Source organism: Anomaloglossus baeobatrachus, chromosome 5 (assembly GCF_048569485.1).
Source record: "Anomaloglossus baeobatrachus isolate aAnoBae1 chromosome 5, aAnoBae1.hap1, whole genome shotgun sequence".
Classification (NCBI taxonomy): domain Eukaryota; kingdom Metazoa; phylum Chordata; class Amphibia; order Anura; family Aromobatidae; genus Anomaloglossus; species Anomaloglossus baeobatrachus.
Genome location: NC_134357.1, coordinates 23,880,156 through 23,898,927, shown reverse-complemented (window position 1 = coordinate 23,898,927; position 18,772 = coordinate 23,880,156). Strand labels below are relative to the sequence as shown.

Genomic DNA, 18,772 nt, shown 5'->3' with positions numbered 1-18,772 from the left:
TGCGAAGGATGTATGAATCAAGCTGCATACAAGGTTATTCTGGAAAAACTGCTGTTTCCGTCTGCTCAGGAAATGTTCCCCAACTCTGAGGACTGGTTTTTACAGCAGGACAATGTGCCATGCCACACAACTAGGTCAATCAGTGTGTGGATGAAGAACCACCACATCAAAACCCTGTCATGGCAAGCCCAATCTCCAGACCTGAACCCCATTAAAAACCTCTGGAATGTAATCAAGAAGAAGATGGATAGTCACAAGCCATCAGACAAAGAAGAACTGCTTTAATTTTTGCACCAGAAGTGGCATAAGGTCACCCAAAAGCAGTGTGAAAGACTGGAGGAAAGCATGCCACGATGCATGAAAGCTGTAATTAAAAATCATGGTTATTCCACAAAATATTGATTTCTGAACTCTTCTTGAGTTAAAACATTAGTATTGTTGTTTCTAAATGATTATGAACTTGTTTTCTTTTTGCTTTAATTGAGGTATGAAAGCACTATGCATTGTTTTGTTATTTTGAACATTTCTCATTTTTAGACAATAAATACAAAATTTATTGCTTGGAAATTCGGAGACATTGTCAGTAGTTTATAGAATAAAAGAACAATTGCATTTCACTCAAAAATATACATATAAAGAGAAAAATAAAAAATAAATGAAAATTTTGCAATGGTCTCTTAATTTTTGCCAGAGCTGTATATCAGGATGGGGGACATATATACAGTACAGACCAAAAGTTTGGACATATAAACCCAAAATTAGAAGACTTGACCATAAGTCACCAAAAAATATCCTCCTGGGATATACCAACAAGTTAATTAAACCAAAATATCCCAATAAAGCTATAGATTTATTAAAAAAGTTTCTTTATTGATGGCATATTAAAAACATAAACACAAACAGATTAAAATTAATTAGCCAAAAATAGAGGCAAGGGTAGCACGTATTACACCATATATATCAGAGCATGTATCATAAAACTCATTACAAATGAAATTTCTAAGTCCTGGCAGGCCAAATAACAAACCCAATAATATATATTAGAGTTACCAAGAGCATATAAAACACACATGCAGTTTACAATGTCCCTATATTGGTAAAATACCAGCAATAACCTGCATAAATGAATGCCCACTATATCACTCTGCTCATATATTGGATATCAGACCTGCTGCCATATTAGTGGTGTAGTACTGTTCCCCCGCCAACCACTCCAACGCGCGTTTCACATCGCTTCCTCAGGGAGTGATGTGGAGGTAAGCAGTGAGCATTCTTATATAAGACTGACACACTTGTTGTTTAATTAAATTCCCCATACTTTCCTATGTGGCGCCACCATGCAAGTGCCCCGACCGGAAGTCCGGGACCGCATCACCGTCAATCACGTCACTGCGCATGCGAGCAAGGCATGCGATGACGCGAGGGAGACGCGTCCCCTAGCAACCGCCAGGACGCAAACAAGCGGCGCACGGTATGAGGTAAATCACATGTTTAGTCAGGTCACATGATCGCATTGTAAGCCCGCCCTGAAAGGAAACAAAGAGGCGCGCCGCCCCGATCCACGCCACCAAATACACAGGCACATGATGACATGAACGGGGGGGAAGCGCCCCCCAGCAAACCACAGGACGTCAGATGGAGAGCACTTAACATATGGCAGATGACAAAGTCCAAGGGGCAAAATACATGGAACATACATAACTATACCTCACAAAACCATTTACACAACCATACCACACCATATATCCATACAAGCAGAACAACAAATCACATACACACAGAATTAAAATTTTACACAATTATATATGAACATATAATAAAAATGAATAATTAATACAGAATATATATATATATATACATATATATATATATATATAAAAGAAAGTGAACAATTTTATTATTATTGTGTAAAAATTATTATCTTCACAAAAGTAGGGGAGTGAATGTGAATCAACAATTAATATAAAAAGGGATGTACAAATTACAAGCAAGTGACCACAGTGATAATGGACGTGAATAAAATAAGAATTTATGTTTTTAATATGCCATCAATAAAGAAACTTTTTTAATAAATCTATAGCTTTATTGGGATATTTTGGTTTAATTATTCAAAAGTTTGGACACATCTTCTCATTCAAAGAGTTTTCTTTATTTTCATGACTCTGGAAATTGTAGCTTCACATTGAAGGCATCAAAACTATGAATTAACACATGTGGAATGAAATACTTAACAAAAAAGTGTGAAACAACTGAAAATGTCTTATATTCTAGGTTCTTCAGTCGCCACCTTTTGCTTTGATTACTGCTTTGCGCACTCTTGCCATTCTCTTGATGAGCTTCAAGAGGTAGTCACCGGAAATGGTTCTCACTTCACAGGTGTGCCCTGTCAGGTTTAATACGTGGGATTTCTTGCCTTATAAATGGGGTTGGGACCATCAGTTGTGTTGTGCAAACGTCTGGTGGATACACAGCTGATAGTCCTACTGAATAGACTGTTAGAATTTGTATTATGGCAAGAAAAAAGCAGCTAAGTAAAGAAAAACGAGTGGCCATCATTACTTTAAGAAATAAAGGGCAGTCAGTCCGAACAAAAATTGGGAAAACTTTGAAAGTGTCCCCAAGTGCAGTGGCAAAAACCATCAAACACTACAAAGAAACTGGCTCACATGAGGACCGCCCCAGAAAAGGAAGACCAAGAGTCACCTCTGCTGCGGAGGATAAGTTTATCCGAGTCACCAGCCTCAGAAATCGCAGGTTAACAGCAGTTCAGATTAGAGACCAGGTCAATGCCACACAGAGTTCTAGCAGCAGACACATCTCTAGAACTACTGTTAAGAGGAGACTTTGTGCAGCAGGCTTCATGGTAAAATAGCTGCTAGGAAACCACTGCTAAGGACAGGCAACATGCAGAAGAGACTTGTTTGAGCTAAAGAACACATAGAATGAACAATAGACCAGTGGAAATCTGTGCTTTGAGTCCAAATTTGAGATCTTTGGATCCAACCACTGTGTCTTTGTGCGATGCAGAAAAGGTGAACAAATGGACTTTACATGCTTGGTTCCCACCGTGAAGCATGGAGGAGGAGGTGTGATGGTGGTGATGGTGTGGGGGTGCTTTGCTGGTGATACTTGGGGATTTATTCAAAATTAAAGGCATACTGAACCAGCATGGCTACCACAGCATCCTGCAGCAGCATGCCATTCTATCCGGATTGTTGGACCATCATTTATTTTTCAACAGGACAATGACCCCAAACACACCTCCAATTTGTGTAAGGGCTATTTGACTAAGAAGGAGAATGATGGGGTGCTACACCAGATAACCTGGCCTCCACAGTCACCAGACCTGAACCCAATCGAGACGGTATGGGGTGATCTGGACCGCAGAGTGAAGGCAAAAGGGCCAAGTGCTAAGCATCTCTGGGAACTCCTTCAAGACTATTGGAAGACCATTTCCGGTGACTACCTCTTGAAGCTCATCAAGAGAATGCCAAGAGTGTGCAAAGCAGTAATCAAATCAAAAGGTGGCTACTGTCAAGAACCTAGAATATAAGACATAACAAAAAAGTGTGAAACAACTGAAATTAAGTATTTCACTCCACATGTGTTAATTCATAGTTTTGATGCCTTCAATGTGAATCTACAATTTTCAGAGTAATGAAAATAAAGAAAACTCTTTGAATGAAAAGGTGTGTCCAAACGTTTGGTCTGTACTATATATAGATGGGGAACATTTACACATGTGGTCAAAATCGTTGGTGCCACGTGTTTAATGAAAGAAAAACCCACAATATTTACAGAAATAACTTGAGTCTGACAAAAGTAATAATAAATTAAAAATCTATGAAAATGTACAAATGAAAGTCAGACATTACTTTTCAACCATGCTTCCACAGAATTTTAAAATAAATAAATAAATAAATAAATAAATAAATAAAACTGAAAATGAAACAGGCCTGGACAGGAATGATGGCACCCCTGAAAATAATGTGACAAAAGGGACTTGTTAAATCAAGGTGTTCCAATAAGTAGCATCACAGGTGTCTACAATCTTGTAATCAGTCAGTGGGCCTGTATAGAGTGCTGTGCTGTTTGGTGACATGATGTGTATCACACTCAACATGGACCAGAGGAAGCAAAGGAAAAAGGTGTCTCAGGAGATTGGAAAGAAAATTATAGACAAGCATGTTAAAGGTAATGGTTATTAGACCAACTCCAAGCAGCTTGATGTTCCTGTGACTACAGCTGCACATATTATTCAGAAATTTAAGATCCATGGGACTGTAGCCAACTTCCCTGGACGTGGCCACAGGAGGAAAATTGATGACAAATCAAAGAGACGGATAATATGAATGATAAAAAAAAGAGCCCAGAAAAACTTCTAAAGAGATTAAAGGTGAACTTCGATCTCAAGGAACATGAGTGTCAGATCGCACCATCCATCGTTGTTTGAGCCAAAATAGACTTCATGGGAGACGACCAAGAAGGACACCATTGTTGAAAAAAAATCATAAAAAAGCCAGACTGGAATTTGTCAAACTACATGTTGACAAGCCACAAAGCTTCTGGCAGAATGTCCTATAGACAGATGAGACAAAAATGGAACTTTTTAGCAAGGCACATCAGCTCTATGTTCACAGACGGAAATATGAAGTATATCAAGAAAAGAACACTGTCCCTACTGTGAAACATGGAGGAGGCTCTGTTATGTTCTGGGGCTGCTTTGCTGCATCCGGCACAGGGTGTCTGAATCTGTGCAGGGTACAATGAAATCTGAAGACTATCAATAGATTCTAGGGAGAAATGAGCTGCCCAGTGTCAGAAAGCTTGGTCTCAATTGCTGATCATGGGTCTTGCAACAGGATATTGATCCAAAACACACAGCTAAAAACACCCAAGAATGGCTAAGAGGAAAATATTGGATTATTCTGAAGTGGCCATCTATGAGCCCTGACCTAAATCCTATTGAGCATCTTTGGAAAGAGCTGACACATGCCATCTGGAAAAGGCAACCTTCAAACAAGAGACAACTGGAGCAGTTTGCTCTTGAGGAGCGGCCAAAATACCTGTCGAGAGGAGCAGAAGTCTCATTGACAGTTACAGGAATCGTTTGATTGTAGTGATTGCCTGAAAAGCTTGTGCAACAAAATATTAAGTGAAGGAGGAGGAGGGCGCCATCATTTCTTTCCAGGCTGATTTCATGAGTTGCATTTTTTAAAAAATTCTGTGGAAGCAGAAAAGCAGCAATGTCTGACTTTCATTTTCATAGATTATTTAATTATTATTACTTTTGTCAGATTCAAGTTATTTCTGTGACCATTGTGGGGGTTTTCTTTCATTAAACAATTGGTACCAACAATTTTGACCATGTGTGTATACCAGGCTGGGCCCAAGATGAGGGACATATACACCAGGAAGGGGGGCAGTATATACCAGGATGGGGACATATATACCAAGATAGGGAACATTTATACTAGGATGGGGAACATTTATACCAGGATGCCAAACAGATTTACCAAGATGGGGACTAGGATGGGTGACATATATACCAGGATCGGAAATGTATTTACCAGGAAGTTGCCTAGGATGGGGACCATTAGTACAGGATGAAAGATATTACACTATAATGAAGGGGGAGGGGGGCAACTTGTATGTCTTTATAGGATTTTGATTGCTACAAGGACCCATACATCTGACTAACATGCAGGGTGGAACCCAGGGCACTATACCAGTTTGAAGCCAGGACGCGTACACCTGGGGAATTTCTGATCAACCGCACTGATCTGAAAACCACCGGTGGCAGCAGAGAGGTGAGAGCGACCATGCCTATGATGCTGTGCATTCATTAGCATGTTAGCACGCCCACAGGAGCATGCTTACATGCTAAGGGGGCCGACTAGCCAAGGGTAGTAACACCTTTGCGACTAGTCACCTGGCGACACTGTTGTATCCTTGGACTGCAGGGCAGCTTGAATTTGTTTGGATGTTAGTCGAGGTTCTTTATCCACCATCCGCACAATCTTGCATTGAAATCTTTCGTCAATTTTTCTTTTCCTTCCACATCTAGGGAGGTTAGCCACAGTGCCATGGGCTTTAAACCTCTTGATGACACTGCACACCGTAGACACAGGAACTTTCAGGTCTTTGGAGATGGACTTGTAGCCTTGACATTGCTCATGCTTCCTCACAATTTGGAGTCTTAAGTCCTCAGACAGTTCTTTGGTCTTCTTTCTTTTCTCCATGCTCAATGTGGTGCACACAAGGACACAGGACAGAGGTTGAGTCAACTTTAATCCATGTCAACTGCTGCAAGTGTGATTTACTTATTGCCAACACCTGTTAGGTGCCACAGGTAAGTTACAGGTGCTGTTAGTTACACAAATTAGAGAAGCATCACATGATTTTTCAAACAGTGCCAATACTTTTGTCCACCCCCCTTTTTATGTTTGGTGTGGAATTATATCCAATTTGGCTTTATGACAAATTTTTTCTTTTTTTTTCATTGAAGACAAATTAAATGAAGATAATAATACCAAAGAATTTGTGATTGCAATCATTTTCAAGAAGAAAATGAGTATTATCTGACAGAATTGCAAGGGTGCCAATTTTTTTGGCCAGCACTGTATTTATAAGACTTAAGCAGGCTTTACACACTACAATAAATCTAACGATGTGTCGGCGGGGTCACGTCGTGACGCACATCCGGCATCGTTAGTGATATTGTAGCATGTGAAACCTACGTGCGATTGAACGCAAAAACGTTGATCGCACGCACGTCGTTCAATTACTAAAAATTGGTTGTTCATTGTACCCAGGGTAGCATACATCGCTGTGTGTGACACCCCGGGAACGATGAACAGCAGCTTACCTGCGTCCCGCGGATCCCGCCAGCAATGCGGAAGGAAGAAGGTGGGCGGGATGTTTACGTCCCGCTCATCTCCGCCCCTCCGCTTCTATTGGCCGGCTGCCGTGTGACGTCGCTGTGACGCCGAACGTCCCTCCCACTCCAGGAAGTGGATGTTCGACGCCCACATCGAGGTCATATGGAAGGGTAAGTACGTGTGATGGGAAATAATCGTTTGAGAGACACGGTCAACAAATTGACAGTGCCGCACATACGATGGGGGCGTGTCACATCGCATACGAGATCGTGTAAAGCAGGCTTTAGATTGCTATAAGGGCCAATATATCTGACCAACATGCACGGGGGAACCCAAGGCCCAAAAATTACACTGGGGTCCCACTTGACAGAAAGAAGGTCAAGCAGAGTCCAAGGTTCCATATTTTGGATTCTCTTGTTTCATTAAAATCAATGGCTTTTCTCTGGTAATCAGATTGAAGCTTATGAACAGGCAGCGAAACCCAATGTGAACTTACTGTGTATACTTGAGTATAAAACGAGTTTTTAAGGCCATTTTTTTATGCTGAAAATGTCCCCATCGTCTTATACTCGAGTGCGGGTCCCACAAAAATTATTCTCACCTGCCCTCCATTCCCGCGGTGCCCTCTTACCTACTTCTAGCAGACCGCAGGCACATAGACCCCCTCGATGATCACGACCAGTACACAGGGCCACCACTGTTGTCACCTGAATGATTTGTGGCGCAGATTTTTTTTTCTCCTTTACCCTCCCTCTTTTAAAATTGGCATGTAAAGCAATCGTTGGCTGAGGTAACTCAATGCTATGGTACTTTGCATCCATCAATCCATCTTCTACCTACTTTGACTCCATTTTCACACCAATCTCCATGATGCATGCAGCTCTTTATTTCATTCTTTCGGCTGCCTCTTTCTGGGGAATATCCATTAATGGTTTTTCCATTGGAGTTAATCTATGGGACTGGAAATATGGAGATGATCTGAAAGCCTCTGATTATTTTATATGTAGCATTGCCTTATCCAATCTCTCTCTCCAGTTGTGGTTGGGATTTGCTTGGCTCTGTGATAACGCCTGGCATTACGACACCTTTTGCCGCATAAACTTTGTCTTGACGATGATTTCCACTCATTTTAGCCTCGTATTGTCTGGGTCCATGTGTGTGTTTATTTTTTCCAAAATTGTGATGTTCAACAACTGGGCAATGCAGATTGTAAGGAGATTATACAGTAAATCATACAGAGTTATCATCTGTCGTGTCTTCATTCTCTGCTTCATCTTGGGGTTACCGTTATTTTGGATTAAAAAGCTAGAACCATCCACCGGCTCAGACTTTATGTCCCTTAACATAAGTGATTCCTCCAACTTGAATGAGATACAAATAGAAACATATTTGGAAGGTTATAAAATGTTTATTTTGTCCTGTGGGTATACATTTCCTGTGATGATGAGTTTAGTTGCGGCTTGTTGTATATTAACATCTCTTCTGAAGCACATGAAGAGGATGCGAAGCACCATGGAGGACAAGCATGGCGTCCTTCTAGAAGCCCACCGACGTACCACCTATACAGTCCTGTCTTTACTCGCGTTAATCCTTATGCACTTTGTGACATCCATTATCATTGTGAAGGAAGTGTTTCCCTCAGGAGATCTCGGCTCAGTTCTCTGTGAGGTTCTTTCTCGATTATATACACCGATGTTTGGAATTGTACTTATTAGAAGTAATGCTAAACTCAGGGGGGTGGCAAGCGAGATTAAAAGCAAGGCAATTGGAAAGATAAAGGCACTTACATCGAGTAGAGAAAATGTGTCAGGCCCTATTAATTAAATAAAAAACTTCCCCGGCATGTTTCAGAAAATATTTACAGGATGTGGACACCGTTAGGGCATTTTTTTTTTTTACTTTACTGGAATCTTTTCTGCTGGTTTTTGTATTGTAATCTGAAAGCAGCATAACATAGGGGACGAGATCCAGATTCCAGTGCTGTGTCACGTACTCCGCAGTGTTTTGTTGTTTCAATAAAATCAGTATTTTATTATCAGCAGGAGATTCTCACTACAGGACTAGGTGTCTCGTGCCTCCTAGTCCTCCTGCTCTGTGTAACTCCCAGCTTCCCGGAGTTATACACAGCTCAGAATTACAGGTTCTGCTAGATCTGCAGCAGAGAAAACAGTGACTGTATCAAAATCACAGCAAGTGGTACATCGCTGTAATCAGGCTCTCAGCCCCTATATCTTAATGCTCTCAGATTACACCATGAAACCTGCTGACAGATTCTCTTTATGTTCATTGTACTTTAGTCTAATAATTAGTTAAGCATTTGAACAGTTAAAAAAAAAAAATCAACTCCTGGAAAATATATATTACATTCTTGCATTTACTGGGACACCTGGACCAAGAATTATGTATACTCTGGGTTGGCCAGGGGTAATTCTGGGAGAGGTGAAGGGGTGATCCCTGAAGGGGTTCAGAAGTAATTAAATGTCCCAAAGAAAGTTGACAACTATGGTAATTTGCTTGTAGCATACAACCTTGGAGACACATAAATCTGCGTAGGAGCTGTAAACACTGCTAAAGTGCCTAATTTTACTACATTACAGTAATAGAAATATCTCACTTACCGGTGAATTAAGAGACTCGTTCTCGGTGCATTGTACTTTCTGGAATATCTTGTACCTGCTTTGTGTATTCATGATGATTATTCAATAAAGTACAGATATGATTATATGCGAAAGTCAACAACATTGAATGTGAATAAACTTTGTGCACTATTAAAAGGGTTTTCCCACAAGCAAAGTACATTTTAATTAATAGATCTTATAATAATAATTTCCACAATTGGATGTGCTTAATTTTTTTTCCTGTGCTGAGATAATCTTACATATGTGTCCCTGCTCTGTACTTGTAATGACCGTATCAAACCGTGCAGGGACATGTCTGATCAAACCACAGATAATAAGAGTATGTTCACATGTAGCGTTTTTGATGCAATATCTTATTGATGAGAAATAAGAGCAGTAAACCGATTTTAAAATGTGTGGTTTTCATATGGGGATTTTGTGTGGGAAAACGCAGTAAAACTGCAATAAAGAAGAAATTACATTTTTGGTCACATCTCCTGAAACATCAGGGTCTGACTTTAAAAAAAAGTTGTGCAAATTCCTCAAGACACCTGAAATGTTGTAGAAAGACCTCCCCGAATGAGTGGAAGCTGGTAAAGAAGCAAAAACTGGAGTCCCTATCGGTCTATGTGGGCTGGCTGCAGTGCTGACGTCCAGTGATGAGTGAGCACTACTATGCTCAGGTTCTCGAAAGTTGTAACAAGCAGTTAATGCTTGGATGGTCGAGTATAATTGAAGTTAATGGGAAACTCAAGCATTTTCCCAAAAGATTGATAAGCAAGCACTACAACTCATGGTCAAGTGCTCAGTACTCTTAAAGAGCAGTTATGCTTGGTTACTCAAGTCGCACCTATCCGAGCATTAAGATATGTACCAGGATGGGGGACATATATGTGAGGACAAGGGATATATTTACCAGGAAGGGGGGCAGTATATACCAGGATAGGGACATATATACCACGATGGAGAATATATATACCAGGACGGGGAGCATTTATACCAAGATGGTGAACATATTTACCAGGATGGGGACAAGGATGGGTGACATATACAGTGCCTTGCAAAAGTATTTGGCCCCCTTGAATTTCTTAACCTTTTCCCACATACCAGGCTTCAAATATAAAGATAAAAAAAATTACATTTTATGGTGAAGAATCAACAAGTGGACACAATTGTAAAGTTGAACAAAATGTATTGCTTATTTTAAATGTTTATAAAAAAACCCCTGAAAAGTGGGACGTGCAAAATTATTCATCCTCTTTACTTTCAGTGCAGCAAACTCACTCCAGAGGTTGATTGAGGATCTCTGAATAATGCAATGTTGTCCTAAATTACTGATGATGATAAATATAATCCCCTGTGTGTAATCAAGTCTCCGTATAATGCCCCTGCTCTGTGATAGTCTCAGTCTTCTGTATAAAGCACAGAGAGCATCATGAAGACCAAGGAACACAACAGGCAGGTCCGTGATACTGTTGTGGGGAAGTTTAAAGCCGGATTTGGTTACAAAACGATTTCCAAAACTTTAACCATCCCAAGAAGCCCTGTGCAAGCGATCATATTGAAATGGAAGGAGTATCATACCACTGCAAATCTACCAAGACCCGACCGTCTATCCAAACTTTCATCTCAGACAAGGAGAAGACTGATCAGAGATGCAGCCAAGAGGCCCATGATCACTCTGGATGATCTGCAGAGATCTACAGCTGAGGTGGGAGAGTCTGTCCATAGGACAACAATCAGTCGTACACTGCACAAATCTGGCCTTTATGGAAGAGTGGCAAGAAGAAAGCCATTTCTCAAAGATATCCACAAAAAGGTGTTGTTTAAAGCCACCTGGGAGACACCAAACATGTGGAAGAAGGTGCTCTGGTCAGATGAAACCAAAATCGAACTTTTTGGGCACAATGCCAAATAATATGTTTGCCGTAAAAGCAACACAGCTCATCACCCTGAACATACCATCCCAACTGTCAAACATGGTGGCGGCAGAATCATGGTTTGGGCCTGCTTTTCTTCAGCAGGGACAGCAGGGACAGGGAAGGTGGTTAATATTGATGGGAAGATGGATGGATGGATGGAGCCAAATACAGGACCATTCTTGAAGAAAACCTGTTGGATTCTGCAAAAGAACTGAGACTGGGACAGAGATTTGTCTTTCAACAAGACAATGATCCAAAATATAAAGCAAAATCTACAATGGAATGGTTCAAAAATAAATCTATCCAGATATTAGAATGGCCAAGTCACAGTCCAGACCTGAACCCAATCAAGAATCTGTGGAAAGAGCTGAAAACTGCTGTTCACAAACGCCTCCATCCAACCTCACTCAGCTCCAGCTGTTTACAAAGGAAGAATGGGCGAGAATTTCAGTCTCTTGATGTGCAAAACTGATAGAGACATACCCCAAGCGACCTGCAGCTGTAATCGCAGCAAAAGGTGGCACTACAAAGTATTAACTTAAAGGGGATGAATAATATTACACGCCCCAATTTTCAGTTATTTTTTACAAAAGTATAAAATTAACAATAAATTTCGTTCAATTTCACAATTGTGTCCCACTTGTTGTTGATTCCTCACCATAACATTAAAATTTTTATCTTTATGTTTGATGCCTGAAATGTGGGAAAATGTTGAAAAATTCAAGGGGGCAGAATACTTTCGCAAGGCACTGTATATCAGGATTGGAAATTTATATACCAGGATGGGGGACATAATACCAGTATGGGGACAAATATATCAAGATGAGGAAGATATTTATAAGGATTGGCCTAGGATGGGGGACATTAGTACAGGATTGAAGACATTACTATATTACGAACGGGGGAGGGGGCAACTCGTATGTGTTTATAGGATTTACAGTGTTGCTCACCATTATTGGCACCCATTTTTTTTTCTCATGGATTGTACAATATCTTCAGAAAGAACTGAAAATGTACCAAAGTTATATACTGAGGACTTGTTAATTAGTGGTCCAATGTAATACAACAATAAAACATTGTTTGTCAACTTACATATGGAAATTTCAAAGAACAAACCAAACAAACAGCATGTACATCAATAAAGGCACCTAATTGATACTTTGTTGCCCCCCTAATTAATACTTGTTTGCACACCTAATTAATACTTGGTTGCGCACCCTTTTGCACTGATGACAGACTCCAAACGTTTCTTGTAGCCATCTATAAGCTTCTTGCTCTTCTCCGCTGGTATTTTCTCCCACTCTTCCTTTGCGGTTTGTTCAAGCTCTTGAATGTTTACAGGATTCTTTTTCCCAATGGCAGATTTCCGCTCACCCCAAAGATTTTCAATGGGATTGAAGTCAGGACTCATTGTTGGCCATTTCAAAATAGTTCATGTTTTCTTTTTCAACCATTTCAACCATTCCTGTTTATTTTTGGATGTCTACTTTGGGTCATTGTCTTGCTGGAGGACCCATGATCTTCGACTCAAACAAAGTTTTCTTACGCTGGGTAGGACATTTCGCTTCAAAATCTCTTGATAATTCTCTCATTTCATTATTCCTGTGATACTGGCAAGTCCTCCAGTGCCGGACACAGTAAAGCAACCCCTGAGCATTATGGATCCTCTACCATGCTTAACTGTTGGTATGGTGTTCTTTTCCTTATAAGCTTCATTACGCCATCTGTAAAAAAACTGTTGCTTTGCATTGCTAGAAAAGTCTATTTTTGTTTCATCTGTCCACAGGACATTTTCACAGACGTTTTATGGTTTGTGAAGTACTCTTGGGCAAAGATCAGTTGTTTCTTGTTATGTCTTTTCTTCAGCAACGTTTTTTTCCTTGGCCTTTGCTCATAAAGCTCTGCTTAATTTAGGCTACTTTCACACTTGCGTTGAACGGCATCCGTTGCATTGCGTTGTGATGGATGCAACGGATGCGTTGCATATAGTGGCATAATGGATGCTACAGATCGTACAAAATAACGCAATCCGCTATAGGTTTTTTTTCCTTGACTTTACACATCTGAGCATGCGCTGTTGTGTAAAGATGGTTGCGTTAACGGAATCCATCAAATGACGGATTCTAACGGAATCCGCCACCATAGGCATCCATTATAAAAACAACGGACACCAACGGATTCCTGCAGGTTGCGTTTTTTTGACACTCCGCCAAGAACAGAAAAACGCTACATGCAGCGTTCCATCCGCCCGACGGTCACTCGCGGTCAGCGTCAAAACAACTGATGCGCCGCGGGACGGATGCAATGCAAGACCATCCGTTGCTATCCGTAGCTAATAGAAGTCTATGAGGAATATAACGGATTCCTGCAATGGTTACCGTAATTCCTCAAGGCTGCGGATAGCAACGGAAGCCGTCCAACGCAAGTGTGAAAGTAGCCTTAGTCTGTGATGTATGGTACTTGTTGAAACTATGACCTCAGACTGTTCCAGGTTGGCCTACAGCTCTTTGGATGTTTGACGTGGTGTTTTTTTACACCATTCGCACCAATCATCAAAGACATCTCTTGTCAATTTTCCTCATTCCCTCACAACCAGGGAGGTTCTTGACAGTTCCATGCTTGGCAAACTTCTTTGCACACTGTTGAAACTGGGATACCAAGGTCTTTGGAGATGGCCCAATACCCTTTGGCAGTCTTGGGTTTACTACTAATTGCAATTCTGATGTCCTCAAACACCTCCTTTGTATTCACCATTGTGACAACCATGTGGTTTTTAAAACTCTAAAGTCAACATTCATTGGCAAATTCATGTCACATGGGCACTGACAATTTATCACAAGTGATTTTCATTTGTTACTTACCACAAGTGAGTTAAAATGCGTTTCCATACTAATGTAATGTAAAAGGGCCAATACAAGCGTCACCGCAGCTTTGGGTTTTTCTATTTTTGGATAAAATTGTTGTTTATCATTTGCTCTTTTTTATTTAACATGAGTGCTCTATACAGAAACGCTGTTTCACTTGATTCATTTTTTTCAGGAGATATTCCACATTATGTACTTAAACTTCATGGGTCCCAATAATGATGAGCAGGACTGTAGATTGCTACAAGGGCCCATAAATCTGCCCAATATGCAGGGCGGAACCCAGGGCCCAAATATTACACCGGGGCCCATCAGGCTCTAGTTACGCCACTGGATGGAAAGATGGTCAAGCAGAGTTCAAGGTTCCATATTTTGCACTCTCCTTGTTTCATTAATCCCTTCAACTCCGAGCGATTTTCAGTTTTTTGGGGGTTTTTTTGCTCCCCTTCCTCCGAGAGCCGAAGCGTTTTTATTTTTCTGTCAATCATGCCATATAAGGGCTTTTTTTTTGCGGGACGAGCTGTACTTTTAAATGATATGATAAGTTTTACCATATAGTGTACTGGAAAAAAGCAAAACAATTTCAAGGATAAAAAAATAGCAAAAAAGTGTGATCGCACAATAGTTTTTGGGATATTTTATTCACCATGTTCACTATATGATAAAACTGATGTGTCAGTGTGATGCCTCAGGTCGGCACGAGTTTGTAGACACCAAACATGTGGAAATTTCAAAGAACAAACCAAATAAACAGCATGTGCAGCAATAAAGGCACATAATTGATTACTTTTATCTAAGGGGTTAAAAAAAATTCACACGTTTGTCCAAAACAAGTGGCGGATTTTTTGTGCCATTTTCCGAAACTCGTACCGTTCTCATTTTTCGGGATCTATGGCTCAGTGATGGCTTATTTTTTGCGTCTCAGGCTGACGTTTTTAACAATACCATTTTTGCACAGATGCTACGTTTTCATCGCCTGTTATTGCATTTTGCGTAAAATTTGCGGTGACCAAAAAACATAATTTTGGCGTTTGGAATTTTTTTTGCTGCTACACTGTTTACTGATCGGATTAATGGATTTTATATTTTGATAGATTGGGTGTTTCTGAACGTGGCAATACCAAATGTGTATATTTTTTATTTTTTTAACCCTTTAATTTTCAATGGGCCAAATGGGGGGTGATTTGAACTTTAAGTTTTTTTAGTTTTGTTTAATTTTTTTCAACATTTTTTTTTATTTTACTAGTTCCCCTAGGGGACTATAACGATCAGCAGTCTGATCGCTCTTCCATTTCTCCAGATCAGAGCTGCACAGCTGAGATCTGGAGAGAAGCTGCTTTTCTCTCACACACGGCAGTCTGCCGGCAGTGAGAGAAAGTGACCTATGATAGCTACAGGAGTCATAACATGACCCTGTGCTATCATTGCAACCACCGTCACGTGACTTCCGTAGGGGTGGGTAAATTATCCTTATGCCGGCGCGCTGATACATCTCACTGTCAGAATTTGACAGCGAGATGTAAGGGGTTTATAGGTGTGGGTGGAACGTGATTGCACTCGCGCCTGGCACGCTCACATGTCAGCCGCTGAAATCAGCTGATATGTGTGTGGATCGCCACGGACTGCCCACGGCAGCCTGCAGGGATTAACCTCACACGATCCATGACATACCCAGTACCTCATATGTCGTGAAGAGGTTAAAATCAATCGCTTTTCTCTGGTAATCTGACTGAAGCTAATGAACAGGCAGCGAAACTCAACGTGAACTAAAGGCTGCTTTACAACAGACAATCTATCGTGCGATAGATCGTCGGGGGTCACGGTTTTTGTGACGCACATCCGGCATCGCTGGCGATGCCGGCCTGTGTGACACCTCCTAGCGACGCAGTATCGCTCACAAATCGTGAGTCGGGTACTGCTCGCTAGGTTCCATAATATGGTTTAATTTGGTTGATCATCGTTTCCGTGGTAGCACACGCCGCTCCGTGTGACACCACGGGAACGATGACCAGCTCACCTGCCTCCCGCGGCCACCGCCGGCTCTATGTGGAAGGAAGGAGGTGGGCGGGATGTTTACATCCTGCTCATCTCCGCCCCTCCGCTTCTATTGGCCGGCGGCCGTGTGACGTCGCTGTGACGCCGAACGTCCCTCCCACTTCAGGAAGTGGACGTTCGCCGCCCACAGCGAGGTCGCACGAGAGGTAAGTATGTGTGACGGGGGTTACTGACTTTGTGCGACACGGGCAGCGATTTTCCCGTGACGCAGAAATGACGGGGGCGGGTACGATTGATTGTGAAATCGCACAATCGATCGTACCATGTAAAGCAGGCTTTAAGGCCCTGTTACACGCAACAACATCACTAACGAGATGTCGTCGGGGTCATGGAATTCGTGACGCACATCCGGCCTCATTAGCGACGTCGTTGCGTGTGACACGTACGAACAACCGCTAACGATCACAAATACTCACCTAATCGTTGACATGTCGTTCAAATCCCAAATATCGTTGATGGTGCTGGACGTAGGTTGTTCGTCGTTCCTGAGGCAGCACACATCACTACGTGTGACACCTCGGGAACGACGAACAACACCGTACCTGCGTCCTCCGGCAACAAGGTGGGCGTCACTTTCCTGTGGCTGCTCTCCGCCCCTCCACTTCAATTGGACGGCTGCCGTGTGACGTCGCTGTGACGCCGCACGAACCGCCCCCTTAGAAAAGAGGCAGTTCGCCAGCCACAGCGACATCGTTAGGCAGGTAAGTATGTGTGACGGGGACTAGCGATATTGTGCGCCACGGCCAGCGATTTGCCCATGACACACGAACGACGGGGGCGGGTGCCTTCACGAGCGACATCGCTAGCGATGTCACTGCGTGTAAAACCCCCTTTACCGTATATACTCGAGTAAAGCTGAGTTTTTCAGGCCCTTTTTTTATACTGAAAACGTCCCATCGGTTTATACTTGAATGAGGGTCCCACAAAAATTATTCTCACTGTCCTCCGTTCCCACAGTGCCCTCTTACTATGTCTTGCGGCCCTCAGGCACATAGACCCCTCGGTGTTCATGGCTGGTACACGGGACCGCCACTGTTGTAATCAGCGGTTTACTTCACTTGAAAGATTTGTGGCACAGATTTTTTTTTCCTACTTCACCCTCCCTCTTCTAAAATTGTCATGTTAAGCAACTGGTGGCAGACGTAACTCAATGCTACAGTACTTTGCATCCATCAATCCATCTTCTACCTACTTTGACTCCATTTTCACACCAATCTCCATGATGCATGCAGCTCTTCATTTCATTCTTTCCGCTGCCTCTTTCGGGGGAATATCCATTAATGGTTTTGCCGTTGGAGTCAATCTATGGGAATGGAAATATGGAGATGATCTGAAAGCCCCCGATTATTATATCTGTAGCATTGCCTTATCCAATCTCTCTCTCCAGTTGTGGTTGGGATTCGCTTGGCTCTGTGATAACGACTGGCATTACGACACCTTTTGCCGCATAAACTTTGTCTTGACGATGATTTCCACTCATTTTAGCCTTGTATTGTCTGGGGCCATGTGTGTGTTTTTTTGTTCCAAAATTGTGATGTTCAACAACTGGGTAATGCAGATATTAAGACAAATGCACGGTAAATCGTACAAATTTGTCACCTGTCGCATCTTTGTTTTATGCCTCGTCTTGGGGTTACCGTTATTCTGGATTAAAAGGCTGGAACCATCCACCGGCTCAGACTTTATGTCCCTTAACATAAGTGATTCCTCCAACTTGTATGAGATACAAATAGAAACATATTTTGAGGTTTATAAAATGTTTATTATGTCCTTTGGGTATACATGTCCTGTGATGATGAGTTTAGTTTCGGCTTGTTGTATATTAACATCTCTTGTGAAGCACATGAAGAGGATGCGAAGCACCATGGAGAACAAGCATGGCGTCCTTCTAGAAGCCCACCGACGTACCGCCTATACAGTCCTGTCTTTACTCGCGTTAATCCTTATGCACTTTGTGACATCCATTATCATTGTGAAGGAGGTGTTTCCTGCAGGAGATCTCGGCTCAGTTCTCTGTGAGGTTCTGTCTCGATTATACCCACCGATATTTGGGATTGTACTTATTAGAAGTAATTCTAAACTCAGGGGGGTGGCAGGCGAGATTAAAACTAAAGCAATTGAGAAGATAAAAGCACTTACATCAAGAAGAGAAAACGCGTCAATACATATTAATTAGATAAAAATAAACTTTGCTGGCTTGTTAGTTACAAGATCTGGACACCTTTAGGGATTTATTTTTACTTTATGGGAATCTTTCTGCAGGTTTTTGCTATGTAAGAGCAGCATAATACAGGGGAAGAGACCCAATTACTCCACATTATTTTGTTGTTTCAATAAAATCAGTATTTTATCAGCAGCAGATTATCACTACAGAACTAGGTGTGCTTCCAAGTCCTCCTGCTCTGTGTAACCCTGACAAAACCACTATCAGC

The 18,772-nt window shown here is 41.6% G+C and overlaps 1 protein-coding gene across 1 annotated transcript; it reads left to right on the top strand.

Annotated features, from left to right (window-relative positions):
- Positions 1–17,490: 17,490 nt before the first annotated feature.
- LOC142312586 (taste receptor type 2 member 9-like) lies at positions 17,491–18,516 on the top strand. Its single transcript, XM_075351575.1, has one exon. The coding sequence runs from the start codon at positions 17,491–17,493 to the stop codon at positions 18,514–18,516; it is 1,026 nt and encodes a 341-aa protein (XP_075207690.1).
- Positions 18,517–18,772: the final 256 nt, after the last annotated feature.

Bases quoted from the DNA above. Each gene is read 5' to 3' on its own strand.
- LOC142312586 (XM_075351575.1), top strand. From the start codon at position 17,491: ATGCTACAGTACTTTGCATCCATCAATCCATCTTCTACCTACTTTGAC.